Genomic DNA, 27,607 nt, shown 5'->3' on the forward strand with positions numbered 1-27,607 from the left:
TGACAGATTTAAATAATTGTGGCATGTTTGTACTCACCCAGTAACCTTCCTTCAAGTGACACAGGACACATTCCAGTTCTGCCAGGAGAGATCAGTCCAATACTCTTCAGCTTGGGATGTTGAAACCAACAGTAATTACAGTAAAAACATTTAAAGAAGCTTTGATCTTGCAAGTCTTTATCACACGTAACTTCCAGAAGCTGTACAGTGGTCAACTAAGCAAAGACTATAACCAAAGAAACTTGATGTTAATTAGCTAAAAATTAACATTAGCTCACTGATATTCATATCTTGCAATAATAAAATATGACCTCTACTAATACAATACATTAATATTAATTATTTTAATGTTGCTCTGTTACAAATCAGAGGTAAAACCCTGAATGTTATTGAAGAACATCCATGCCTTGGTTCCCAAGAGGCAGCAGATTTGCTGAACAACCTTGACTGTCAGCAAAATGGGTGATTACATGAGTCCTTCAAGGAGCCAGCGGTTCAAAACCCAAAACAGTCCCTGACTGCCCACCAGGGATGGCCAAGTAGGAGCCCAAGTAACTGAATCCAGCCTGTGAGGCTTGTGACAAGCCAAACCAAAGTGATTAAAGCATTTTTGCAGGTATTTGTCAGTGAGGATCCAGAGGGTCTGGTGAGGCACCGCCCAGATGCTGGGCCCACCTCTGAACATCTGGCTGGGAATAAGAGTGGCTCTGGAGTGTAGGAAAGCTGATGGTGATAAACCAAATAATCCCTGCTAAGTCTGCATAACAGCCCAACGTGTCTCTCCCTGCTAACTCCGAGAGGGAATTAGTCACTCAGAGGATTTGGGATGAACCTAAAGGAACAGTTTTGCACTTTGTGGGAAGCAAGAAACACTCAACATCATTTTGTGCCTACGCCTAAAATACCGGTGAAGAAGTACATGTTTCACCAGAGGCATTTTTCCCAGTGTCTCTCAGATTGCTGCCACTTTCACAGCACTCTTAAGACAATCCTTCAGCATAATTCTTTCCCCCATCGCTGAGTTTGCTCAGGTCTAATTGCACTTGGGCAGCTGGTGAGAGCACGTGGTGCAAAGGCTGTGTAAATCACGGGGGGCACACTCTGAAAGAACAGAGCAAAGGCAGATCTATGTCCCCCCTACCTCATGCAGATTCTGGGCGGAACTTGAACATGGAATAGCCCCATGCTCTGCTATAAATTAGTTACAGACTCCCCACTGCTGCCCCCATGACAATGTGAAGATCAAAATCAGCTGAGGGCTCTCACCAGGCACTGGGTCTCACTCTGCATTTTGCATCAGTCCCACTGTCTTCATCAAAATGACTATTTTTCTGTTTTCAGAGACAGAAAACATCCACATCTGATATATTTGGATGCTGGACATCTGAAAAAAGAATCACCCATGAAAACAGCCTGAATGAACCTGCTGAATGGCAAAGCACTGCCAACGAGACAATGATTTTTCTAGCAGAGATGGTTTTGCTGTTTTTTCCTCTGAAAAAAATAGAAAAGGATGGGGGAAGAGCTGGTTTCTTTTCTCATGCATGCACCCATCATCAACAGCTTTGTTAAGCCAGGAAAATGATTTCTGGGTTGTTTTTCTTGTTCTTAAAACTTGTGAATTCAACAAAAGTGTTTTGGCTGTTATTGCTGTTATTGCAAGGTAATAAATACAGAACCTCAGAGTACAGAAATTCCAGGGACAGAAGTATTTAAACGAGACACGGTGAAACAGAAACATGAATCTCTTTGAGAATGAGGCAAGGGAAAACCAAAAAGCAAGGGAAGAGGATGAGGGTTTGTTCCAAGGTCTCCTTTGTAAGTGAAGAGGGTGGGTGGTTCGAGATAAAATCAGGAATTTGACTGCTCAGGACAGATGGATTTGAAAAAGGAAAAAAAAAAAAAACATCTACAGGCCAAACTAAAAATGGTTATCATGGTGGAGTTATGGGCTGCTTCAGGCTGCCAAGACAAATAGCTTGCATCCCAAAGCAGTAAAGGTTACATGCATGGAAAATGGAGCTATCCCTGAGGATTAACTAATATACTACAATTACTATTATAATTTTATCAAAGAGTTTCGAGAGAACCAGGGCATGCTGAGCTACCTAATCTGACTGTGTCTACAAGAGTCTTAAGAAGACATGCTCCAGCCTAAAATTTTTCATCTTCTGATCTTCATATTCTGGATAAAATCAGCTAATGCTGTTTGAGAGGTGAAGGCAGTGTCACTTCAGCAATTAACCAGAGCTGTTTGAGGTCAACAAATGTACTGAAAATGCTTTGAATTTCAGTGAGTTTGAAATTATTTACTAATAGGCCTCATGCCACTGCTGCAGGAGGTATACCCAAGTGAAATGCAATCACTTGTAGAATTTCAGCTAAGTGGAGGTACTACAGGGGAAAAAAATATCCACACTTCTGACAAGGTTGTATCAATCTCCGCTTATCTGCTGTTTTAGTAAAACTGCCAAGGTATTCTGAAAGGCACTGCGTCCAGCCTGGCACTTACTGTGATGCACTGATAATACACATTACTATGCAATTATTGTAGATTTATGTTTGCTATTATATAAGAACATTGCTTCTTTTTGGAGCAACCTTCATGGTTGTAGGAGAGTGTAAATTCCCCCATGTCCCATATTTCTCCAAGAAGTGTAGCCTAATGGCTAGAGGAAAGGACAGGACACTGGGATCTTCTTTCCCAGCTGCACAAACTGTGAGGGTCAGCTTCTCTTCCACACAAATCAATGAAACTCTGCACTGAACTTTCGTGGGATCACGGTAAAATCCTTAATCTCCTGCTGCCTTCCTACCCTATCCTGCAAGACATCAAGCACACCAGCCCAGCAAAGCCCTTCAGCAAATGCCTGAAGCTCTGCAGCCAAATCCAGGGCTTGTGGTGAGCAGAGCTCTGGGTGTGCTGCTGCTTCCAGAGCCAGGAATGAGTGGGGGGTGACTACATCCATCCATCCTCCAAAGGATGTTTCAAACATTAAGTAACAGGATTCCTGGAGACTGGGCACAGGGGAGATTATCATTTCTATCCCTATTCTTAATAGCTATTAATGGAAATGGGTGATAAAGTATCTCTATCTACAGACATACAACATCTCTCTCATCCTGTCAAGGTAGAGCATTATCCTGCAAAAAAACAGGGGTTCAGGCTGGGGAAGGGGCAAAAGAAAAAGGAAAAGCTGTTTATAACACGTTAAGCACAGTTTGGAAGTTTGATTCTCCCCCGGGAAGCCAGAACCTACCTACAGGGTGTGTTGAGTTAGTTCCTCATTCCTTCTTTGCTGCTTTTTTTTTTTTTTCCCCCAACTTCTTTTGAAATCACGGTGTGTGGAGCATACCTTGCCCCGGGGGAACATATTGCTGAGCCATTACTCACACTAGAAAAGGGTGCTACCTCTCACTCCTCCCTTTCCTTTGAGGCCCCGTTTTGAGGTGAGGAAAGGGCTGACTGGCCAAGCTACCAGAGCCCAGGGTGAACCAGCCCTGGGGCACTGAGCAGGGTGGTTGTGGGGTGCTCAGCCATGGTGCCTGGCTCTGGGGAGCTCCAGCTTGGGGTCAAGGTAGGCTTCAAAAGCACAGCCTGAAGCTTTGGTGTCTTCCCTAAAGCTGTTCTAGCGTGGGAGCTGGGATCGGCTTAAGAGCTTTCTTTGAGGGGCAACAGTTCCCTATGAAAGACTAGTTTCTGTCTTCTGAATGAGTGGGGATTTGGAGGGAGTGGAAAAAGGGGGTGTGCTCTGAAATTTAAAGGTAAAATCCCTCACTCCCAGTTTCAGTGGACTCTGCTCCTTTTCTGTTTGCTTTTCCCTCGGCATGTGCCGGCAGTTGGCCCCAGCTGAGGCTTATGTGGGGTCACGTTGATGCTCAAGTCCCAGCAAGGCTCCAGAGCTTTCTCCTTCCCCTCAGCACAGTGCACAGCCAGGGCTCCTCACAGGTGTCAGGGCTGGGAGGAAAAAGGAGAAATTTTTTATGCTTTATAAACTCCTCTGACTTCATACACCCCTGTGAACCTGCAGCCTTCCAGCTCCCTAACACACCGCAATGAATGAGGAGAAAATCATCAATGTAGTTAGCAAGGTACGATAAAATTCGCTGATTAAATTACTGGATAAATATTTGACTGGATCTAGCTGACAGGTATGTCAGCAATGCAGTCTTAAAATAGGAAGGCAAAGGGAAATGAGGGAGAAATGAGCCAAGGAACAGGAACGGGAATGTGATTTCTGGTAACACAGCTCATGTTCATCAGTGCCTTTTTGGCAATTCAGAGGATGTGTGTGGTGAAGCTGAGAGCAAGGCACCACGTTAAAATAAACTGAGAGAAATTGCAGCTATGAAGAAACAGAGCATTAAGCAGCAGTTCTCTGGGAATAAGGCTGGTGAACGAATTTATGGGGATTTACATCAGCTGAACCTGGCAGGTAGTTTTTAACATGCTTGCAAGAAAAAGAGGTAGCTATTTCCAGCAAAATCTTGGGAAGCTGGGGCGAATGTGGGCTCACTGGAGAGGCACGATGCTCTCACCAGCCTCTGATGGTGCTGGGCTGTGCCTCCACACTGGCTCCTCCACCTGCCATCTCCACGAGGGGCTGGCTGCTCCTTCTGCAGCCCAAGGATCTTGTGTCTAATTTAAAAAGATGAAAGGAAGAGTTTGTCCTGCTGTACAAATGCATCAGGGCAGTGTGTGGCAGCCAGCAGGACTCTGCTGATGAGCTGTCGAGGCACGCACAGCACAACTCCAGGCAGCAGCATCAGGGCAGGATTAAGCATCACCACATCCATCAGGTCAAGCCTGAGAAGGTCTCTAAGGACAGGCTGATCATATTTGTGCCATTCCAAGTAAACAGTCTGCACAGGAATCACTTTTAAACACATTTAATTCATTTTTGACCGATTCTGCAAATGTTTTCCCTTTCCTCAATGCAACATTGACTGGCCCTGCAAACCATTTGGCAGTGGCCTGGGTGGTGTGTGCAGTCGCTCTGCTCCTTGATGTTACCTCATCAAAGAGCAGCTGAAAATGATATTTCCAGCCAGACAGTTTTTGAGAGTGGCCGGTGAACTCGCTCTGCCCTGTGCCCTCCAACCAGCCATTAGAGAGGCTTCCTGTGTGCCAGTTCAGTGATAAATTTAAGACTGCAATGTGCTGACCAAAAAAAAAAAAAAAAGCAAAATCATGACAGGCTATTTTTGGTTTCAAAAGAAACTCCTCTCGCTGGGTCTTTTTGAGCCTCACCTCCACGTACAGCTGCAGAGGAGAAGGAAAACAGGATGCAGGGTTGTAGAGCTGGAGGAATGGAGAGTAAATCAAAGGAGACAAGCTGGTCCCTGTGTGGTGCCTGGGTTAGACCCCAACCTTTGAGCCAGGTGAGCATTTGTCGCTTGCTGGGGACTCTCCCAGTGCCCAGCTGCCTGAACGTTTATACTGGGCCATAGCCCCGTCTCACTCTTTCCTCCTACTGTGTCACCTCCTTCCCTTGTGCTGACAAGTGATTTAGACAGCCTGCCCTGCTGGCCCTGCATTTGAAATGTAAATCAAACATGGGACATAAAGCTGGGTTTCAAAGTTGACTATTAACTAGGGCGGAAGGGGTGGCGTAGCAAAAACAAACAGTTCCAAGTTCAAGTCTAAACCATGAGAGGAGGCTGAAAACCCTTCCTGCTCTCCCATCGCCAGCCAGCGTGAGGGTGAGCACTCTCCCTGGGGCAGAACGTGCTTAGTGGCTGCCTGAGCTCCTATCCCAGGTGCCTGGACTCCAAATCAAGTCTGACAACAGACTTCAAAGGGAGGAGGGTGCTGGGATGCTCTGGCTGGCATTGCACAGGAGTATGCAGTGGCTTTAGTCATAGAATCACAGAACGGTTTGGGTCAAAAGGAACCTTGAAATGTCACCTAGTCCAGGGCTCCTTGCACCTCCTGATGTCCTGGAAGCCTTTGACATTGAGCTCTGCAGCATGCTTGGTCCATTAGCTAACACCCCAGAACACCTCACCAGGCCCTGCCAGGGAAAAGCTTGTGTTTGAAAGCAGCATCTCCTCAGCCTCCACCAGGAGAGTTAATGGCCCACTGTACCTCACGAGATATGGGAGTCCCCTGAACCTGAAGGCACCTCTGCTGTCCTAATGCTTTCAAAACAGTGGAAGTTTTGCCCCAAAACTATTGGAGGCCCAAAGCAAATCAGTGTGAACGTGGTTTTTATCAAGTAGAGTGTACCTGTACCATTACAGAATGTAGTTTAATATTTACTTACCTGTCACCCCAAAAAATTCTAGGGGGAGAAAAAACCCAGCAACAACACTTATTTTCTCTGAGGTGATATCTACTATGACTTAGAAATTTGTCTCTGATAAGGTACATAACAGTTTCCTGGACCTGGCGTGGTCAGCATCAAATCCTGCCTGGATAGGAAGTGAGATTTCTTCGCTCTCAAGGGCAATCTCACAGGAAAGAACATCCTCACCTTTTTCTGAATTCCTTAAAGCAGTATTTTTAGTGCAAATTTTCTGCCTGTGAGAGATGGTGAGAAGAGCAGCTGTGAAAAGTGCTGTTCTCCAGTGAGCAGTGATGGTCCTGGCAGTGCTGGGCACCAAGCTGGCGGAGCAGGGGACAGCTTCAGCCTTCAAACACACCCTACTCTGATAGATGGGTCACGGCCCCTGGTAGACAGGATGGTGTCCTGGACTCCAGGGAGCACCTCTGGCTGTCAGCCGGGGCAACCTCGGGCACATCATTGCACCTTTCTTCCCCTCCGTGAGCCTATTAGTGGAGTGACAGCACTAAACTGCTGTTGAAGACTTATTTTGGGGAGGGAAGCAGTGCTGTGGCACTGCTGAGCGATGTTTCCCCCAGTCAGTTCTGCGTTTCTGCCCCCAGGGCTGTGCTGGCACCTCTGTGTGCACAGGAGGCTGTTCCATCCCGGGGAGCAGCTGCACCCCGGAGCTCTCTGAAGGCAGAAGCACCAAGCACAGCCTCACATGAGCTGCTAACCAACATCCCTGTTAATAACACTCCTTTGCTGATAGCTTGGGCTCTTTTCAAACAGGCTCTGTCATCTCCTCCAATATGGGAAGGCATTGTCTGAAGCCATATAGGATTATAACTGTGTCCTAGTCTTCCTGTAACTGATGTGTCACTGCAGTGAAGTGCTCTGCTCCTCATTAGGCAGCATTGCAGAGCAAGTCGAAGCCAATTTACCAGAGCAGCAGTGAGGATATCATTGCACGATCTCCATTTCCATTAAACAACTGGATCTAACTCTCTTTTATTTTTAGGCTAACCATGCTGAGCTTTCAAATTGCCTTGATGATAATGTGGCTTTTAACTGATTTGTCGAGGCTGGTCGTTTTGCACATGAAAGTTGCTACTAGCTGATTAGGAGGAAAAAAATCCACCATTGCTTCTTCTATTGCTCAGGAAATTGCAATCCTCAATCTGCAGCTTGAAAAGCATGTTGCCATGGAAATGATGCTTATGCTGTCGTAAATAAAAGTATTCCAGGGTCACCAGGGTCTGCGGCATAAACAGGGGCACAAACACTGCCTGGAAAAGTGCCAGAGTGGTTTAAACATATTGGAAGATAATTTTAATGGTATTTCACTTTCAGTGTTATCATCAGAAGGACTGATGAAGGTTAACACGTAGCTATAACCTCGGCACAAAAACGAAGCAGAAAAAGTCTTGGCTCTTGGTATTAATAAGAGTAGAGAAAACCATATCACAGCCCTCCTGACTGGTGTTCCCCAGCTCAATCAGAGCAGTGTTCTTTTCCCACTGCATCTCTCACACATTCAGCAGTGAAATCTCACTGTACGTTCACTCAGGTGCAGTTTTATTGGATTCATTAACACAGCACACGAGGGCTCAGGAAGCCAGTTGATGCTGTGAAATGCTGTGTCATGGACTACTACTGATGCAGTGAATATTCCCCGATTCTCTGGCTACATCCCACCTACAGGCCAGGAAACCATGGGAAATTGGTCTTTTCCTTGGAGGGGAGACAGTTTTGAGGAAGATCCCAGCTGAGGGAAGGCGCCCGTGTGCCTTTCACTGCTCCTGTGTGAGGGCAGTGGGAAATGACTCCCTGCAGGACCAAGAGCCAGCACGGACACAGTTCCAAAGGAGAAATCCAGAGGCCAGCAACAGAGAGGGTTTGGGATATGTTGGTTCATGTGAGTGCTCAGGAGGAAAGCAGGCAGTTACTGTTTCTGGTGGGTTCTTAACTGTTCAATGGACTGCTCAATGGCATTAAATGGGCCATACCCTGAAGCTGCCTTGGGCAGTATCAGATCAAGGATACACTGCTTTTCTCTTTGTGTTTTTAATACTCACACAAGCATTTCGAGCACAGGCAGTCACTTTAAATAAAACTACAGAGATTGCAAATGCCACAGCTTGCTTATTTACTTACTGTCTCTTAGTCTGCCCAAAATGTGGAAATAATGTTTCCAGAGATGCTGGAATTCATGTGCCTGTTGAGAATCCTGGCTCCTGTCCTGGATGATATTGCATATTCAAGGGATGATTCACTCACTCCTGAGAGGGAGGAAGGACTGTACCAGCTGTACCACCTCTCCGTGGCTGACTGACAGCCTGGTGATGTTTCCACAAGGAAGCCTCATGCCTCCAGGTTAAGCCAGCAATTATGGAACAAACAAAAGAGAAGTGAAATGGAGAGATGAATCACTGAGAGACCAAACAAAAGAGAATTGGAAAGGTGATGCCCAAGCCAGACTGACAACAAAATCTTCATTTGTCTCAGCCCAAAAGGTGCAGAGAGGTTTCTGCATTTCTTTTTTGTGTAAATCAACAATGTACTTTGCCGTCTGCAAGGGAGGATTTGGGAGGGACCAGCTCAGCTTTTAGGGCTTTGTCACCTCACTCCTGTGAGAGGCTGGTAAAACCTACAGCCAGCAGCCCTCGGATAAAGCCAAGTAAGACCCAACTTTAACACTCTTGACTGCTCCATAAACTGACTTAAAAGTTCAAGAAATAGGTTTTCCCCTTTTGTACTCCAGTTTTTAAAAAAGCTTTCATCCCTGTTGGGACAGGAACTGTGTGGGATATGGGGCTGATACCATGTGCATTACACACCTCGCCATAGATTTATCACAGGAGGGCTGGCCAGGGCTTTGAAGGCAGCTGACGGCTCCCAGCTGGCCAGGAACTCACTCGTGTGGCCTCTGCAGCTTCCTAATGGGAACAGGGTGGAAAACCCGGGCTCAAAGGTTGCCCAGAATGACTAAGAGAGGAAAAATCCCTCCTGCCACTCCTGTGCTAATCAAAGGGGTGTGGAGAAGAGATTTCAATTCCTCACTCCCAAAGAGGAAAATAAGATAAATATGTATATATATAGAGAAATTACACAGCCAATTCCTGTATTAAGGAAGAAGCCTTCATGCCATCAAAATCAGTCCTGAAATTAATCTTGCTTGTGGTATAGGGAAACTGAGCCAGATAGCCCAAGCTGCCTTGAAATGTCTTTCAAACACATCTAATCTGTTTACTCCCAGGTTTTACTGCTGGCGGTACCTGGGACTTCGCCTCTGAGATTTCCTACAGTTTGTGATCCCAGCAGGTCAAAGTTTCCAAAGGTGGGGAGAAGAGGCAATCCCTTCCCTGCCTGTACGAAAGGTGTGTGCCTTGGGGCTACTAATTTAGAACCAATGAATCAGGAATAAGTCACATAAAAACCATCCAGCACTGGTGTTTACAGAGCACCTCCTCTGAGCAGACAAAGGCGTGTGTCAACAGGGAAAGTGCCGTGTAGTTTGCGTGGCTCGGCGTATTTAAACAGCTTTTGCAGAGATGGGAACATGTTGCCAGGGAAGCAGGAGCCCGCACGGGTAGAGGTGCCCTCCTGCTCCGTCCAATGGGAAAATGGAGCTGCCCCTGCACTCCCTGCTTTTTGTTTTCATCTTTGCAGCATAAAAGAAGACAGAAAAGGCAGTTCTTCCAGAGGCTGATTAATGGCCCCTCTGCACAAACTGCATTTTGCACATATTTAAAAATCTTGAGCTAGATAACTCTTTGACCTAAAATATAATAGGTTCTTTTTTATTTTTTTCTGATAGTGTCCGACATTTGTACATTTTAATACTTTGTTTTTGAAGCAAGTCCTTTCTAACTTGAAGAACAAAGTGGCCAGGCTGTGGCTCTGGATGTGTGGGCACCCCCTGCACGTGTGTGGCTGGTGGCTGCTCTGAGACATCTCTAGTCCAGCTCTGGGGCTCACCAACATATCTCAGACCACCGGGAGGCACGTCCCAGTCTGGCATCAAGAGGCCCAGGAAATGTGCCCAGCACAGCTCCCATTCCCATGGTGTGTGGTCCCTGGGGTGATCAATGTCATGCCCTGCCTGTGAACCATTCCCCAAATTTTCTCTTCCCCAGAGCCCTGTGTGTGTGTGATATGAGACCAGGTTATATTAAGCCCACTGCTCAAAGGACCAGGGACGAGGGCTCCCATGGGCACGTAGCAACTATGCTACAGAAAGAGTGAAAAATTCAGGGAACAAGTGGCACTGTAATCCATCTTACCTACCCGGAATAGATGTACCCATGTACTGATCTCTATAAACACACCCTTTTCTCCATATGGGTGGGAATATATTTATATGCACCAGCCTCAAAATACCAGTAAGTTTTTATTAGCCCCATTTGCAGATGGGGCGACGATGACAGACAAAAGTGCCTTGATCCCTCTAGGCTGCTCCTCCTCGGGAGGGGAGAGCTGGAGTCTGCTCTCCCTAGGAGAGGTAGGAGAGGGAGGTGAGTTTTCCCAAACCCCAAGGAGCTCCTTGGTGTGGAGATCTTGCTCAGCTCTCACTTGGAATCATGCTGGCAAATAAACATGAAAGTGAAATCAGCATTGTGAGATAGTTATGCAAGAGCGGGCGGATCCCAGGACTCAGCCATTGTTCCAAACGTTTAATTAACATTATGAAAGCTGATTAAAGGAAAATCTTTAACCTCCAGGGAAATCCCATTTTCTCTCACTTCCCATACTGCTGTAATTTTCACAATGTAAGAAGGAAAGTGTTATTTCAAGGCATGATTCATATCAGCTACGACCTGATCTTTGCCACAGTCATGTCCTGCATCTTAAATAATCGCCAGCAGTGACACCAGACGGGGACACTTCTGAGACAGCATTTTTCCCCCTTTATCCCATGACCTGAATTGCCATCATAATTTCTAGACTTTGTGTCATCCTGGCATGATGACAAGTGTTCACCCACGCTCCAGAACTAAAAGCTGGTTCACAAGGACAGTGATACCTACCCAGACACAGCATCTCAGATACAAAGTGCGAATGACACGCCACAGTCCGGCGTGGTAACAGCAGGGGCTGTTTGCTTTGGTCACTGCAGCAAATTCCTTTGAAGGCAGGAGAGTGGAGCACCATCTCCAGCGACTCCCAGCTAACCCTGAGCGAACCACTTACTCTTTCTGCTCTTTTGGAACTGGGGGCAAAGGCAGTGTTACCTCTGAGGCACTGCAAACTCATGAATGTAACCAGGCACTGGAGATGTTTAGGTGGAAACTGCTATTGTAAATCATGTTAGTGGAGAGATTTGCTTTCAGCTGCAGCAGGTCTGTGAGCAAGCACAGCCCCCCAGTACTCAGCTGTGTATAGGTGGCACATTGCCTCTCTGCTCTCCCAGGACTATTTTAATTATATGGCATGGCCCATCAGAGACCTAATCCCAGGATCTAATCCTGGAGGCAACAGACAGCTGACTGTCTGGACTGTGTACTCAGAGAAGCGCCCTTGGGGCTGCAGTGAGGGCGATGCAGATGATGGGACAGGAGGACAAGCCCTCACCCCACACACAGAGCAGGCACCCACCCAGGGACAGCCAGGCCCTGGTCACCCCCTGGCCAGGGCACCACCAGCACCTCGACCTCTCTGACATGTGACTGCCCTTGGGTCCTCCCCTGGTTAACAGAATCTGGGTGGATGCTGCATCTACAGACTTCCAAATCCAATTAAGAACACGCACGGCTCCAGTCCTTTCCGAGCATCAGGCTTATATAAATACATACACATATAAATACATGGTACAAATACAGCCTCTGGCAGCAGGAGCAGTCTCGTACTCAGATCTTCAACAGTTCTTCCCATCTGTAGATCCTGCAGGTCAAAGACATTGCAGAGCTTCAGGAACCATTCTGAAAAGGGGAATGATTATTTTTTCCCACTGTTGTCTACATGTACGTGGTGCAAAATCCATTTTAATTACGATACAGCAGGGTCATCCTCACTACTTGAAGAACAGGCACCACTTTTGTGCACACAGAGACATTAGTAAAGCAGAAGCTCTATTTGTAGGATGAAATTCCTCCTTCAAAAAGCACTAGAGGTAAACCAAATTCACACTGTGAATACCAAGTGTATGAAATTCTGACTCAATAAAAGGCAGACAGCTGGGTATTCTGATAAAAACGTTTCTTTATTTTTTAATTTTTCTTTTCATTACCTGGATTCTGTGTTTGTCAGAGCAACAAAACCAAAACACAGTTTCTTTGATACGCAGCAAATCTGAAAACAATCCTGCAAGTAGCACAACACAAAAACTCCCACAAAAAGGGAAAGCTATAAAATTTGAGAGGCGACGAGGCTTTCAGAAGTGCCAGTTTCCCAGTGCAATGGCTGGAAGGGTGGCCTGGCCTGGCGGCAGTTCAATCATTTTGTAACGAAGGACAAATACTTTCAACATCCTGAGAAAGAGGGCGGGGGGACGGGGGCACGACTCCCTTGCTTTCCCTCCTCCTGCTATTCTTTCTCCTCCCTCCCCCCACCCCTCGGATTTTCAATAGCTCTTTAGTGTTTCCATCAAAGGCTTTTACCATTCATCCTCCCTTCTGGTGCCTGCCTTCCACCTGTCTATCCATCACAGCCCTAACCCAGGTCCCTTTTTTTTCCCCCCTTTGCTATTTTTCACGCGCTGGGATTTGTTTATAAGCTTCTGCATTACCTAAACTGCAGGGGAAGAGGCTGCTGGGAGGAAAGTGAGAAAGCAGGATTAAGGAGGAATAATTCAGCTCCATTGCATTTCCATCTGAACGGTCATAAAATGTGCAAATCCTGTTCCTGGGAATTTCATGTCAGGGGCCTTCCCTGCCACTGCCCTTTCCGTACCCCTTCTCTCTTTCCCTCTCATGGAAAATAAAGTGTTGGGAGGGATGCCTGTAACTCCAAGGACCCCAAAAGCCACGATGTGTGTGCCAGCAGGGAGGAGGCTCCTACCAGCACGTGTGCAGGGAGACACTCCAGATGTGGCCATAAACTGCAGACAAGGGGGTGGGAGGCTGCAGGGATTGAATCCAGCAGGACAACAGGAGTGAGCAGGGAAAGGCCACTCAATATGACAGCTCCCAACACCCCCAGCTAATTAATGAGCCTGGGTAAAATACAAAAATAACCTTTCAGGCTTGTTGGCTCTGTAAGCAAATCATACAGAAATATATGATTCAGACCCCAGCAGCCTGAAGAGTTTCTACTCTCTCATTTTTAGATCATCACCATCACAAGGCACCAAAACAGGCACAGGCCAGCCTTCCAGAGCCCAGAGATCCACCAACAATCCACCTGTCAGCAAACTGTGAGACAGAAGAAGCGCCACTGCTCTGTACAGGTCAATGGAGATTGTTCCCTGATTCAAGCAGAAGTCACTGTGGTCTCTGGGCACTGTTGCTACCTGACCAAACACTCTCAGAACAGCAAGCAGTGCTAAAAAAGGAGGTGGCCCTCAACCTGTCCTCAACCCTAGTGAGCCCACAAACCTTTTCTTGGGGGAACTTCATGTCATATCTGCTGGACCTGGCAACAGCTAGCAGCTATCTTCCACTTACAGACACATCCCGGAGATACTGAGGATCACCCAGCAGGTAGCACATGTTAAAATAAGTTCCTTTGATTGGCAGTTATTTATTATTTTTAAATAAAATGAGAATAGGTTGAATGGGTTGCTCAGCAGCAGCTCAGTTTTTTGTTTGGCAACGTCTCGGACAGTTTGACCATACGTATGACAACACAAAATAACTTTCACTTGCTTGCAGTAGCAGTTGGCTATAAATTCAGTCCATCGATGATTTATAGCTCTAGCAGCAGTGGGATATATGAAATGAGAAGCCCTTTCATCCTTAAACTGCTCTGCAGTCTGGTAGAGACGATGAAAGCCATTGTTCCTAAGGCCAGAGGAGAGCAAGAGTTCATTCAGCTGTGGTAGGAGGAGGTGTGCAAATTGGGTCCAAAGGTGAGAGAAGGCCTGGAGAAACAGCAGCCCTTGGTTTCGCAGAGCAGCCAGAAAGAAATCCTTAATGATGCTTCACCTTGCCTTGCAGGCTGGAGGGGAGCAGTATTTCCATCGACTAAATGATCTCAACTCTTTGGCTTCCCCGAGGGCACTGCACCAGGACAGACTGGGATCGCTCACCAGAGTCACTCTCAGATGTTTGTGTTCTTCCCACCCACCAGCAGCCCCAACCTGAGCATGTCTTTGGCACAGCAGGTGGGATCCTTAATCCTGCGGAGGGCCAGCCCCAAGCAAAGATTAGCAGAAGAATCTGTTTTCGTTAAAATCCAACCTACCCTTACCGTCCTCTCTGATGGTTCGGTTTAAAATGCGCATGTCCAGCTCTTGCAGCAGCTCTGCTTCTGCAGGGAAAGGGCAGTTCAGCAATCTGCCCCCTCACTCTCTAATGTCTTCCTTTCTGTTAATCAACAAGTAACTAAGACAGACACAGTGAGGAATGTTAAATGCACCTCCTCCTGGAGAATTTTGCCAGCAAGATCACTGGAATTGGGATTTTGCCTTTATTATGTTTCTTTTGACCGTGGAACTGGTCTGGTTTTCCTCCCAGTGAAATTTTTTTTTTTGGTGGAAAAAAAAAACCCCACAAAACAACAAAACAGGAAAAGACATACGAATAAACACTAATACGTACAGGAAAAATACAAAACTTAGCACCATGCACTCCCCTCATTATCAGACAAAGGTTGGGAAGGGTTCACAAGTGTAAAACTCTCATGTGAATTATGAGATTACTGCTCAGTTTTCTTTCAAGTCGTGGGCTGGAAACAGATGGTGGCTGTAGCATTTATGACGGCACAACATGTTACTGCAAGCCTAGCCATCTCTGCCTCTCTCCTCTCAAAAATGCAGCTGCAAGGAAAGTTGTGGAAAATCACATTAATAGTCTCTTCCACCACACAGTTTTCCAGCCCTTCATCCCTGGCCAGCACATGGACAGAGCCATCTTGTATGCCAGCAAGAATACTCTCCTAATCCCTGTCCTGAATAGTTACCACTGACTGGCTTATTTAACAGCTAGTTAAAATGTGAGGTTTGTTAGCATTGTAAAAAAGCCTCCAGAAAGCACGTCCTTAAGGTCAGGGCAGATGCCATGTGATCCCAAGGGCTCCCTAAGGGAAACACTCAGAAAGAAGCCATCAGACTGTCTTTCAGCTGTTTATTATTTAAACATTCAGTTCAGGCCAAGCAGGTTGATTTATAAAGAAGCAGAAAGACAGATATAACAATTGCAAAAGCATCTCTGTAACTCTGGAGTCCAAATATCACTTCCAAGCAAGAGTAGAAACTTTCACAAGGGCAAAGGCTTCTGGATTTTCAGTCAGACTCCCTTACCATGACCACAGGCTTAAAAGGATCTGGGTCCCTGCAGATACAAAGACCAACTAACACCATATTTAAATATCTTGCCAGTACACAAGAAAAAATGTCCATGTGCTTCAGTCCTGATGGAAATTGCCTTGCTGCCTAAAGTATGCTCATACCTGGACTTGAACCCTTGAGCCAAGCCTGGGGCACAACCCCTCCACTCTCAAGGCACCAGAGAGGGCTCTGCTGACACCAGGGACCTCTTCAAACAGTACAAAACTGTGACCTGTTATCCCTAGGGTTTCTGTGTGCTTTACAAATGTGAAGCAATCCTGTACCACATCGTTTCTGAGAGCATTAACTCTCTGGGATTCCAAAATCAGGATTTTAGAATTACTTCTCCACTTGAGTTAATTAAGACTCTGTCAAATAATATTTTTTCCAGACAAGTGTCACTGGAGTGTCTGAGCATCCACGTTGCTACTTTCACTTTGCTGGTCTCACTACCTGGTTGGGAACATCAGCACCAGCTTTATGTGTTCATCCTTCACCACTCCAATGTGCTCCTGCCTTGCTTCCTGCAGCCAGCTATACACAGGGCAGCATTTCTGCCCTCTGGGGTGTAGAACAGGGCAACTGAAAGCAAGATAGACTTTTACCATTCCCTTTATCACTTTTCACAGCTAGACCAGGAAGTTGCTACAGAAATTCAATAGTGTACACACTTGAAACTCTAAATAGCCTTTTGCCAGAGGTAGACTCTCTCCAGGTGATATGACCATACATATCCAGTGCATATCTGTCATAATTGCAAAAGCCCTCAGACCTTTTCTCTAAGATAGAGAAGGTGCCATTTCATTTTTCTTTTGGAAACCTTCTCCTGCAGAATTCATTAGTATCCTATGCAACAATGTACTTCCTGTAAGTACTGAAATATAAAGTGTATTAGAAGTTTCCACTTCTGGTTTTATCTTTTCCTGATCTAGCCTGAAAATTCTTTTGAAGTTCCTCAAAGTGTTCTTCATATATGCTTGTTTTAGGAAATACCAGATCACTATTGGCAAACTTCTCCTTAATTAAGTGAGATAAAGAAATCAAGATGATATGATCTGATTAATTTCCCACCTTTTAAGGCACCATTTTAAGATTTTTTTTTCCCACTTGCCTTTGAAAAGAAACACGCTGAAGAAACTAAGGAAGGAGAAGGCCCAGAGAGGGCAAGCACAGCTCTGGGCTCTCCAGTGTAGAGACCAGTGAATAGTTAAAGCTTTCCCTCATTCCTGTGGAATGGTTTATTGAAAGGTTTCAGACCCTTCTGAAACTCACATCACTCCAGACAATGAGGAAAAGACTAAACTGTGCTGATTTAGCACAGTGCGCTCTTCAGGGCCTCAGCTCAGCAAGTCAACTCAGATCATGCCTAACTTTAAACACAAGTAACTTCAAAGAAACATCTCACACGCCTCAAGTTCAGCTTTGCACTGCCTCCCTTGATGAATCACAACTTGGGGTATGCAGGGAGCTAACGGGAAACATTTGCACTCGCTGACCCCAGCTGCAAGGTCCCAAACCCCCTGTAAGCTACACAGGCATAGCCCAACCACGCTGGATGGGCCAGCAGGCTCTTCACAACAAATGGATACAAGCTGTTAGGCAAGCTCTTCTGAAGCACCTCTACAAGAAACATATCCCAGAACAGCTAAAATTTGATTTAAAAGAGGTACTTGGGACAATCAGTGAAGTACACAAGCTGAGCATTAACCTGCCCGACTCCTACACGGCCTGTTGAGGAAACCACTCTGTCTGGGATAAATTGCTTCTGTCACTTTTGCTGTGCAAACCCCCTGCAGTCAAGGGGAATTCGGATCTTGAGCAGGTTTTTGAGTAGCTTCCTGGCTCCAAGGAGACCTCTGAGCAGAATACTTTACAGTGGGTGAGTTTGGGCCAAGAAATATCCTCACTTCCAAGTGTGTGAGCACAGAGCCCTCAGCCCACACCCACACTGGAAGTGCTGGAGCATCTCTCCCTCTGCCTCTGGCCCCACACAGACTCAACAGCAGCTGAGCAGGGCCCAGAGGTGAAATCTGGCCTCTTGAAACTTCCCTGGTCTTCAGCTTAAACCAGCACCACCTTTATACAGAAAACACATGAAAAGCCAAAGTGCTAAGGAAAGCTGAAGCGTGGCTGGAGTGAAGGGGACTCCCCATCTGAAATGTCTGAAACCTAAGGTTTGAGTGCTGCTGCCTCGAGATGGAAGGCAGAAGTCATGGCAGCATCGTTGGGTCAAAATTAGTCTCTCTTCAGAACAGAGATGTTCTGATGCCAACAAAGGTTTCTTGAAAGTCACGTAGAAATGAATTAAAAGTGGATGCCCAAATCCCATAGACTGCTGAAAAAATTCCAGCTGGGGATGTCCAGCACGTCTGGAGGGGCTCTTCATACTTCAGTGAGGTCTAAAAGTTTGAGTTCATCCCCAAAGGGAGCTGAGGCCACCCAGCACTTCACCCATAGGCCCTCTGTGAACAGAGTCTTTCTTGTGGTCAAAGAGAGGCTATCTTGAATTTATGTCTTACTTCTCCCCTTGCAAGCAAACAAAACAATTTCTATGAGTAATTCTACCCACTAATTGCCAAGGAAAAGTCTGGTAAGAAATGCTCTGCATTCTTGACAGGTCAGAGGCTTCCCTAAACAAAGTTGCTGTTTTATGTTTTCTATCAGCACATGTTCACATCCGGGGTCCTTGGTGAATTCCAGTGTGGATGAGTCTCTGTGGGAAATTGCTTTTCCCTATTTTCTTGTTCTAACTGCTCCAGGAAATGAGTCTATTTTTACAACAACGCTAAACAGCAAAATATGAAACCATTATCTGCTTCGTGGCAAGAGTTTCGGGTCAGCTCTCAGGTGACTGTCACCTCCAGAGAAGTCAATGGAGTTGTATCTGCTCATGCAAGGTAGAGACCTGACCAATTATGTAATTGGTTGATCAGTTACCAGAACACAGAGCTACCACAGGCCTAAGGAGTGTCTCGTTTTCATGCGTCTCAAAGTTCATCCAAGCCCTGATGCATTGATAAGTGAAGTATTCCAGTATTATGGTCTGTAAAGATGATAATTAACTGCTGAAAGATTTAGGCATGAGCATTCTCTACAAACATCTACTTTGTCACTATCCTTATAAGTAGTATCTCTTCTGGATCCTTTTTTCACCTGCCAAATAAACCAGGGTGGGATTTTCAGAAGTGTTTAAAATTATTTTCTCCTACTTACTTGTGATTGCTTTCAAGAATACAGGTATCTTCAAAATCCCCAGGAGACTTCAAGCATTATGGACTCAACTCTATCTCTAGATGCTTCTGCTTTTTGCACACCTGACTTAACAGCTACTCTGAATTTCAAAGCTGGACAGTAAACACAGTTGCCTTCATTATGCAGGATCAAAGACAGTACACAGAGGCCAGAACACCAGGTCTGATCTGAAGATGAGTGTGCAACACTTGTTACAAAACTTGGCTCCTTGTTTCCTGGTTTGAGGGACTACTTCAGCCTTGACACGTGAACTTCTTTTCTGTTGAAGCACTCAAGCGAGCCTTTCTTTGTGCATTTTATCTAAGAACTTGGGAGACATCTGGCATGCACAAGTATCAGCCCAAACAGAAATTCTGAGTTGCTCAGAACTCAAACCAAGTCAGATTTGACGGCCTGCTAGTAAGTCAAACATAAAAACGATTGGATTCCCCTCTTTTCCCTCTTCCCTCTTACAGGGAAGAAGTAACCCTGGAAAAATTTGACATGAAACTTTCAAGTGACAGAAATGCTATCACCAGGATGCTCCCAGGATTTCATCCATTGATTATGAACAAGACTAAGAGCTAGCACTGCCTTACCTCTGGGTTGGGAACGAGGTATTCGTGACTTTCCACCTAATTGGAAAGCTCACTAAACATCACTCGAGACCAGCATACAGAAAACAAACTTAGAGACAATATCTAAGGAAAACAGAACCTAACCTATGACTTGTTCTTTGATTTACAACTGCGATTGTGGGCCCCACCTCACAGTCATATGCCATGGTAATAGGCAGCAGTTCAACAAGAACCAGTCCCAACTTTTCACATGTTGTAGTGATTCTGAGCTACTTCAGCACATACTTTAGCCTGATGCAGCAAGTAATTGGGATGACTAAAGGGACAGGTGGCATGCCACAACTGAAAAAAAAAAGAATAATTGAGCCTTTGGTCTTGTTTATTCTACCTTCTAATTCCTTTTCTTTTCCCTGAACCAAAAGTTGCCAAATTTAACAGGAAGTTTGCTCTCATTAATTTCTCCCATCTCAAATTTGTCTGTTATCAGTACGACTGCGAGTTTTCAATTTGGGTACCCAAACAGATGATCTGAAATTGGGCTCATTGGCATTAGTGACTGCAGTCCTGAATCCACCCATGCCAAGGAAATATTTTCCCCCAAAATGAAGAAACATGTAGTTCAAAATGGAAACCTCCACGGGAGCAGGAGTGGAACTGTCCCAGCTGCTCTCCTAGTCGTATATACAAGTCTCATTACTTCATCTTTGGGGTTGCTTACAAAATCCTTCAACACTCTGAGAGCACAAAGACCCCCAGCCCACAACTGGGATCCTGTGCCAGGAAGGCACACCTTAATTAAAAAATAAAGCATCAACTCTGCTCCATTTGCCTGAGGTCAATGGCATGTTTGTCCAAAGCTAGGAGCACGCTCAGGCACCAGTTTGAAGAAGAGCAAACACAGGCATCTCTTAAAGTGTTTTTCCATATTAGGGCCTGGGAAAAAAAATTTAGGATTGGGCACATGATAAAAACCGTTCCCCTAGGAAATGTTACCCACACCATAAAAGGAAGGAACGGCACTGAACTAAAGGAGAATGAAAATTGTCTACTAAATTTTTGTAAATACCCATAAAATCTGAGTCTTGTTCTATGTGCATAACTGTAAGTCATGAAAGGCTGATTCCTTACAGAAGCAGGAAATGACTGGCCCATCACGATAGGATAAAAGGCTGCATAATTTCCTGGGCAGAAAGATGGATTTCCATCAATCACTACGTTCTCTGACAATATGGCAGTGGCTTTTGATCATGTATCTGATGCACAGTAATTAGGCAAAATGACTTACCCTCAATCTTTTCAGTATTTAGCTCTAAGGGTGCAAGGATTCATTCTTGGAAAGGGAAGATGGTCGTGTGATTTAGGGCACTGGATGAGCACTCAGATCTGAGTCCTCTCCCTGGTTCTGCCACAGCCTTGCTGTATGACCTTGCACAGGCTTTTCTCCATGCCTCGGTCTCGCCTAAAATGGGATAACAATAGTTCTTTATTTCAGAGGAGATAGGAACACAAACCAGCTCAAGGCTGTGCCACAGAAATGCTACAGCAAAGAGCAGCACAGAAAAGCTCAGACATGGAATAATGCCTCGCTAATAAAATGTGGGAAGACAGGCAGTAATTAAATTGACTAATAAACACAAAACGTAGGCTGATTTTTAAGGAATGCAACACTGATAGGCTTTGTTACCCAAAATTAAAGGAAATTTAAGTGGGATTCTTATGAGTTTACCTGACTCTGAGATCTGCTAGTAGTACACACTGTGCATTAGAAACACCAAGGAAATGACTTCATTCAAAACCTCCAAATGGTGTCTGCTTTACAGCAAGCACTATTTCCAGCCCAAGTGAGGGTCACATAACTATCCAGAACAACATTTTCAAAGCCGTGGGAGGGGCCTACAAACATGATTTCCTTCTATTTACAGTAATACATGAGCATGCAAACCTGAGGTAGTTTTGAAACTTCAAAATAAAATCTGAAACTTTCAAATTAAAACATTAAATGGGGCCACTGATCCTAATTAAACTGTCAGATGTCTGGAACAGCTTCAATGCCACTATTACAGTCACACTGCTGCTGGAATTGGACAGGGCTTTAGCAAAGAGTCTTCAGTAGTGAGTATTTTTCCAAATGCAAAGATAAATCTTTTTCTCTAAAACATTTGCCTTTCACATGTATATAATTTCATAATTTCAGTTATGGGCCTGTGGGTCTGGGACAGAGGATCTCAGGGCACATGCCTACATAAACCATCTGATTTGGAGACCAACAGATCAAAGGCTGTTCTGTCAGGCAGGAGGAGAGTAAACAGATATGAGACACATCTTAGGAAGGGAAAATAATTTCTGAGAAACAGAAACAAGAGGGATGGGAAAGTCAGGCAGAGAATAGCTGGCAAACAGCCCACAGAAAGGTAACGTGGACCTGAGGAGAACAGGCAAGAGAATCTCCTAAGTGGAGTGCTGAAGCCCATTGGAACGAGGACACCCAAATATGCTGTTTTAAGCAAGAGTAAAAAGCCTAAACCCAAAGTGCTGGAGCTTCCTGGGAACCTAGGAGAGGAGCAACTGCCTGCAGTCATCGTGCACTGCTTAACACAGCAGATGCCAGGCAGGACAGAGGACAGGAGAAAAGGAAAGAAAACTGGCACATAGTCCTTGGTTTCACTCAATAAAATCTACTGAAAGACAGGTCTGGAAAGATGAAGCACAGAATTAAATGTAATGAATTGACTAAAGAACCAGTGAGCATGCACATATTGTAACACTGACATTGGGTTTGGGCAGTCCTCCCTGCACGTCTTTTCTGATCAGACAAGATCTCAGAAAAAGATACAATCAGACCAAGAAGTTCTGGATCCCTGGACAGAGGAAATGAGTGCAGAATGTAGAACAGAAAAACATTTCATCCTCAAACTGCTGCCTACAATGTGGAAGGACAAAACCAACAAGGTGTTGAAGCATTGCATGGAAGTGCAACTTTTGACAACCACCATCCTTCACTCCATTAAATCCCCTACTCACCCCCCACCCCACAAATAACAGAGGTGTCCATCAGATATCTTGTGGCTCCAACTGCTCACACCCTTCCCTGTAACACTCCAAACGCAGCACATTAGAAGTCCAGAGGGAGTCCACCTCCAGCAGACAGCAGAAGAAGATATGACACGGCATTCACAAATGCACAGAGAACTGTTTAATTTACAGCCACAATGGTGAAACAAACCATTTCAGAGCTTGGACATTCAAAGTTAAGTCTGACACTCATTCTTATATTCACTTATTGTGCTTAAGTATTAGAGAACACAGGATTACATTAACCGTACACGACAATCTGAGATCCCTGCGGGACCGAGGAGTGGAAGGGATGAGCAAGAATGAGGGACCAGCCCCTCAAGTGGTGTAAGCTGGTACAGCTCCATTGCAGGCAATGGAGATCCGGTGATTTACACCAGCTGAGGATATGGTCCTTGAAATGTCCAACTTAACTTTGAATTAACGACTCCCATGTCACAACCTTCCATGTCACTGCTCCTCCTGGTTGTATCTGCCACTTTGAAGGAGAACTAATCCCACAGCCAGCCACGGTCCCAAGGCTGGTGGGTGAGAGCTCAGCTGGACTACAGGAAGTGAGCTCATGTCGTGACACTACTCCTCGCAGTTTAACAGCCACGGACTGCATCCTCATCTGATGTAAACTAGCTTGGGGGCAGCTGAAGTCAGAAACATTTGCCAATTTATAGTAGCTGAGAACATAGCCCTGAGATTTTTGTGTTTTCTGCCGCATGCTGTATGAACACTGTGCTTGACAACAACGACTCGTGTGCGTTTCATTCCTCGTAACAAAATTAACTCAAGACTGCAAGTCTCAAACAAATGGCTACTGGAAAAGTCCCCATCAGTCTTCACTCTCTCCTGGTGCACTGAATTTGGCATAACACGTTTATTTGCTGGCACCAACAAAACCTCTCGGATTGCTTTGTTTTCAAGACTCTGCTACAAGGCCAGACTCCCTCGGGACGTAAATCAGAGCTCCAGGATAGCCAGGGGAGTCACTCCCAAGGAGTTGGCCCACAAACCCAAACACAACCTTCTCATGACAGTGCAACCACAGGACTCTTTCCAAGAGTTGTTTTGCAAACTATTCCACTTAAGTGACTTTGACATCCTTTCATACCTGCACAGTGTCTGAGTGGGTCACATAATGCTTTTCATCTACATGATTTTAATGGATATATGTTTGGTTTTTTTTCTTTCATTAGATATCTTTTAGACAAAAAAAAAAGGAACGGAGCAACATTATTGGCATCCCACTGAAACATAAATATATAAATTACATTTTATACACTTTTTTAAACGCAGACACATACATTCATGTGCATAACATTGTGAACAGTACACTTAGTGGAAAACAAGCACAGACAATCTTAGTTAAATGTATTTCCAGTTTTGGTGCTCAACAAATACACTGGGAAAATGATCACAAAATAGAACGGTGACTAACTCTATCTCTGCATTAGCATCTGAAGCCAATAATGCCTGTTAGCTAACATTGCTTTGTTTGGTTGAATTTGGACATAGCTACAGGAACAGGAGGGGAATGTTTGAACTATATTTAGAGAAATGGAAAGGTTAAACATCTCGCTCTCTTTTGTTGTTTTAAGGTTCTGCAGTTCATTCACATTTGAAGATATTTTTATTTGAGTGGAAACACTGTCTTCAAGACAAACTTTTCTGTTGTTCCAAACTAAGAAAACTCTTACATCTCTTTGTAGATGTTTCACAAATAAAAGAATCCAGTAGTTCACTTTACATATCCAATGTCATAATCCAAGTAAAACAAAGGGTACATAATCCAAACTACTGGGGTGGGGCAGTGATTTTGGCCAAGTGAGTAGCCATGTCATATCTGGCACAGCCCTAAATTTCCAAAGCAGCACAGAAGGATTTATCCATGTGGCTCCCACTGCAATCTGTGGGGAACTGAACATTTAATCCCTTGGCACTTTGAAAATACAGGAGCTGGTGCCAGAGTATTTTATCTGCCCTGCTATAGTTAAAATAGATTTTGATGTTATTTGGGCTATTCTACTACAAAAATATGACCACAAAATGCTTTTTTTTTTCTTTTTTTCTTTTTTTTTTTTTTTTTTTGGTTCAAGAAAACATAGCAGGCTTTCTCAGGTATATAAAACTGTTAATTTTTAGATAAAAATACAAACTTCACCTTTACAAAAACACATATTTCTGTTGAATACACATAAAGCATAACATTTTACCAAAAATAAAGAATTTTAGGTTTTGTTCAAATATTTGCAGCAAGGTAGTTCCCATGCCACCATGACATTATACAATGCAGATACAAGAATTTGTACATTTCACACAGCTCCAACATGTGAAATAAAAGTATCTGTATACTGATAAGAATGACAATTGCTAACACAATATCACTAGTAGGCAACTGGCATAAGTCTTAAAGAAAAAAAAAGGATTTTTGCATGGATATCCTATGATTTGTTTACGCACATCTCTCTTTTTTTTTCTCTTTTTCTTTTATGTAATGCTTTAAATTACGGGGGAGGTTGGGGAACATAAACCAAGAAACGTCTAGAAAATTATGCATAGGTATACCATTTTTATTTTAATACATCTCATTAGTTTGCATCCCACTAGGAGAAATACCATAATGTTTTGTGTTCTGCTTATTGTTATACCAGTCTTTTATATGTGTTATTGGCAAATGTAGTCCAAGAGATAATAAAAAGCTAGGCAAAGAGTAAAAAGAAAACTTAATAATCACTTTATGGTGTAAAAAAAAAAATCCACTTAAGGCTCCCCAGAAGGTTTTTTTGTATAGACTTTTAAAACACCACCAAGCAAGGACGTATTGTTCTATAGTGTTTGCGTGGCATTTGATCATTTCATACATTCCTGCTTTTTTTGTGCCTGAAGTCCACCAGTGTCCATCCATCTTCATCAAGAACGCAGGCACATTTCTTGACGTAAAGCACCGTTGACTGCTCTGACAGAAATCCACTATTCACTTAGATTTTTGTCATGTTTTTGAGTACTTTTGGTATCCTCCATTCATTCAACTGTCTTTTTTTCTTTTCTGTTTTTCTTTCTTTCGTTTTTTTTCTTTTTTGGACAGGGAAGCTTCCTATTGTTTCACAGAGTGCTACAATACTTGCTTTGATGTCACATTAAACAAATGTACATTGTCTCTTTGTTCTCATTAAGTGTTCTTTTGAGCCAGTTTTTTCACACAGGAGAACAAATAAAGTATACAGTCAATAAGCACCATACATAGTAGGTTCAGGAATGTAACAAACCATGTACATCCATGTCCCAGAGAGAAGTTTTTTTTCTAGCTTATTTTCACCTTACATCTGCAGGAGAGAAAAAAGATACAATAACTCTATGATTAGAATCAAAGGTCCTGTCCTTGAAGTAGATGACTTAAAAAAAAAAAAACTGTTCTGCATGAAGAGTCACTAACCTGGGACAAGAAGTTCTAAATGCTGTTTTGATTGAGTTTACATGCTCACTTTTAAAGTTGAATTTTAGAAAATCTTTGCTTCTATCATACTACTCCCAATAAATACCTGTTAATCTGAAACAGGATATCAAGTTTAGCATTGTTTAGAAATGATACATTGGTATAAATGAAAACTGCCACTGGGAGTTTATGTGCAAAAACAGGGGCTTGAAATTAAATTCACCATCATCCAGGCATTAGGCAGAGACACTGCAAAATCCAAATCATTCCCACTCCAAATACCAGAACCAATTGCAAGTGCTGCAGTTTACATACTTTCAAGTCATTAAGAAATGGAAATTCCATATTTAATTTGGAATGTGTGTCGCCATCATCATACATTGCTAATATGTTGGCCAAAGGATTTCAGTCATTTTTTGCACTGAGGGTGTTAGTTTTTCACTACACTGAAAACCTCATGAATTTTGATGACTGACTATCATCATCCTACTGAGACTGAACAGACCAAAAAAAGATCTTAATTTTCTGGTGAAAGTAACACAGGGCTCTGCAACACAAAATAAAAAAATGGCATTTCTTAGCATCTTTCTTGTCAAGTAAGCAGATCATCAGATTGTGTCAGGTGCATGTGCAATCAACCCCAGCTCACGCCAGAACGTGAGTTTGATGGTCACACAAATAATAGGATTTGCTGTATGTACACTCAATGTTTCACAGCCAGGGACTGGGAACACAACAATTTGTAACCTGAAAATTCATTCATGCATTATCACGTGATGCTTTGACCTCAGAAATCAATAATGAAACACAAGCAGAAGCAATGGAACTTGAGATTTCAGAAGCTGAAGTATTAGCACCCTCCAATAAAAAAGAAATAAAAAAGGCAAGAAAAGGAAGTAGCTCAAGAATGTAAGATGCTGATGGTGATGTGGAGCTTAAAGGGAAAATACCAGCAGGTAGAATTATCAAAGCCAATCAAATCTAATCTCTTTGCAGCCTTGAGGTAGCAAGTGTCAAGATTTTGAACAGTGATTAAGTCGAAGTGATGATATTTGATTGTTTTCCAGTTCTTGTGCTATTAGGGTGTTCAGCATATAGGTCCTACCTGAATATCAAATAGTTCCAGTAGGTTTTATGTTGGTTTTAACTTTTTTCGTTTCCGTTTTTTACCTGATTCCCTAGGCCTTCCTGTTAACATAAGGGCAGGGCTGGTGAAAAGCCCTAAGGTAATGCATTTCGTGTAACACTGAAGTCATAAATACTCAAACCGTTTACATTTCAAAGAAATCTCATTATCCTTCGCATTAAAGTAATAACTTTACAACTCTGATTTGACATTGAGTTTACAAAGTAATTACACAAAAGTAAAGAAACAATAAACGAAGTTGGCATTGCACACGTCATTCCCAAGATCCATCTATAATTACTGTTACCATGCAGTACTCAACATTTGCCTTCAGCTCTGGAGTTGAGCTATTTTCAGCTCACCATCCACTTGCTGGGTGCAAGTTTTGTTCCTACCAGTAATTAACTCCTAGGAACACATATTTCTCCGTGAGAATTCTGCCCCATTTTTTACGCACATCAAAACCAATTGCTTAGTCTTTGG

The 27,607-nt window shown here is 44.0% G+C and overlaps 1 protein-coding gene across 8 annotated transcripts in view; it reads right to left on the reverse strand.

Annotated features, from left to right (window-relative positions):
- Positions 1 to 10,646: 10,646 nt before the first annotated feature.
- PDGFA (platelet derived growth factor subunit A) overlaps positions 10,647 to 27,607 on the reverse strand; it is a 37,127-nt gene continuing 20,166 nt past the window's right edge. Inside the window, exons 6-8 of one of the 8 annotated variants that reach the window (XR_005603112.1) lie at positions 27,104 to 27,186; positions 25,999 to 26,112; positions 22,673 to 25,888 (exon numbers count right to left, since the gene is read on the reverse strand). Coding sequence is in view for 6 of the 8 variants with exons in the window: in XM_039560017.1 (XP_039415951.1) it covers positions 20,828 to 20,961 (134 nt within the window). In the remaining 2 variants the exon portion in view is untranslated. Of the gene's footprint in view, positions 12,150 to 12,449; positions 20,962 to 22,672; positions 25,889 to 25,998; positions 26,113 to 27,103; positions 27,187 to 27,607 lie in introns of those variants that run through there. The other 7 variants (XM_039560017.1, XM_039560014.1, XM_039560016.1 and 4 more) reach the window with 7 other exon arrangements.

This window comes from Corvus cornix, chromosome 14 (assembly GCF_000738735.6).
Source record: "Corvus cornix cornix isolate S_Up_H32 chromosome 14, ASM73873v5, whole genome shotgun sequence".
Classification (NCBI taxonomy): Eukaryota; Metazoa; Chordata; class Aves; order Passeriformes; family Corvidae; genus Corvus; species Corvus cornix.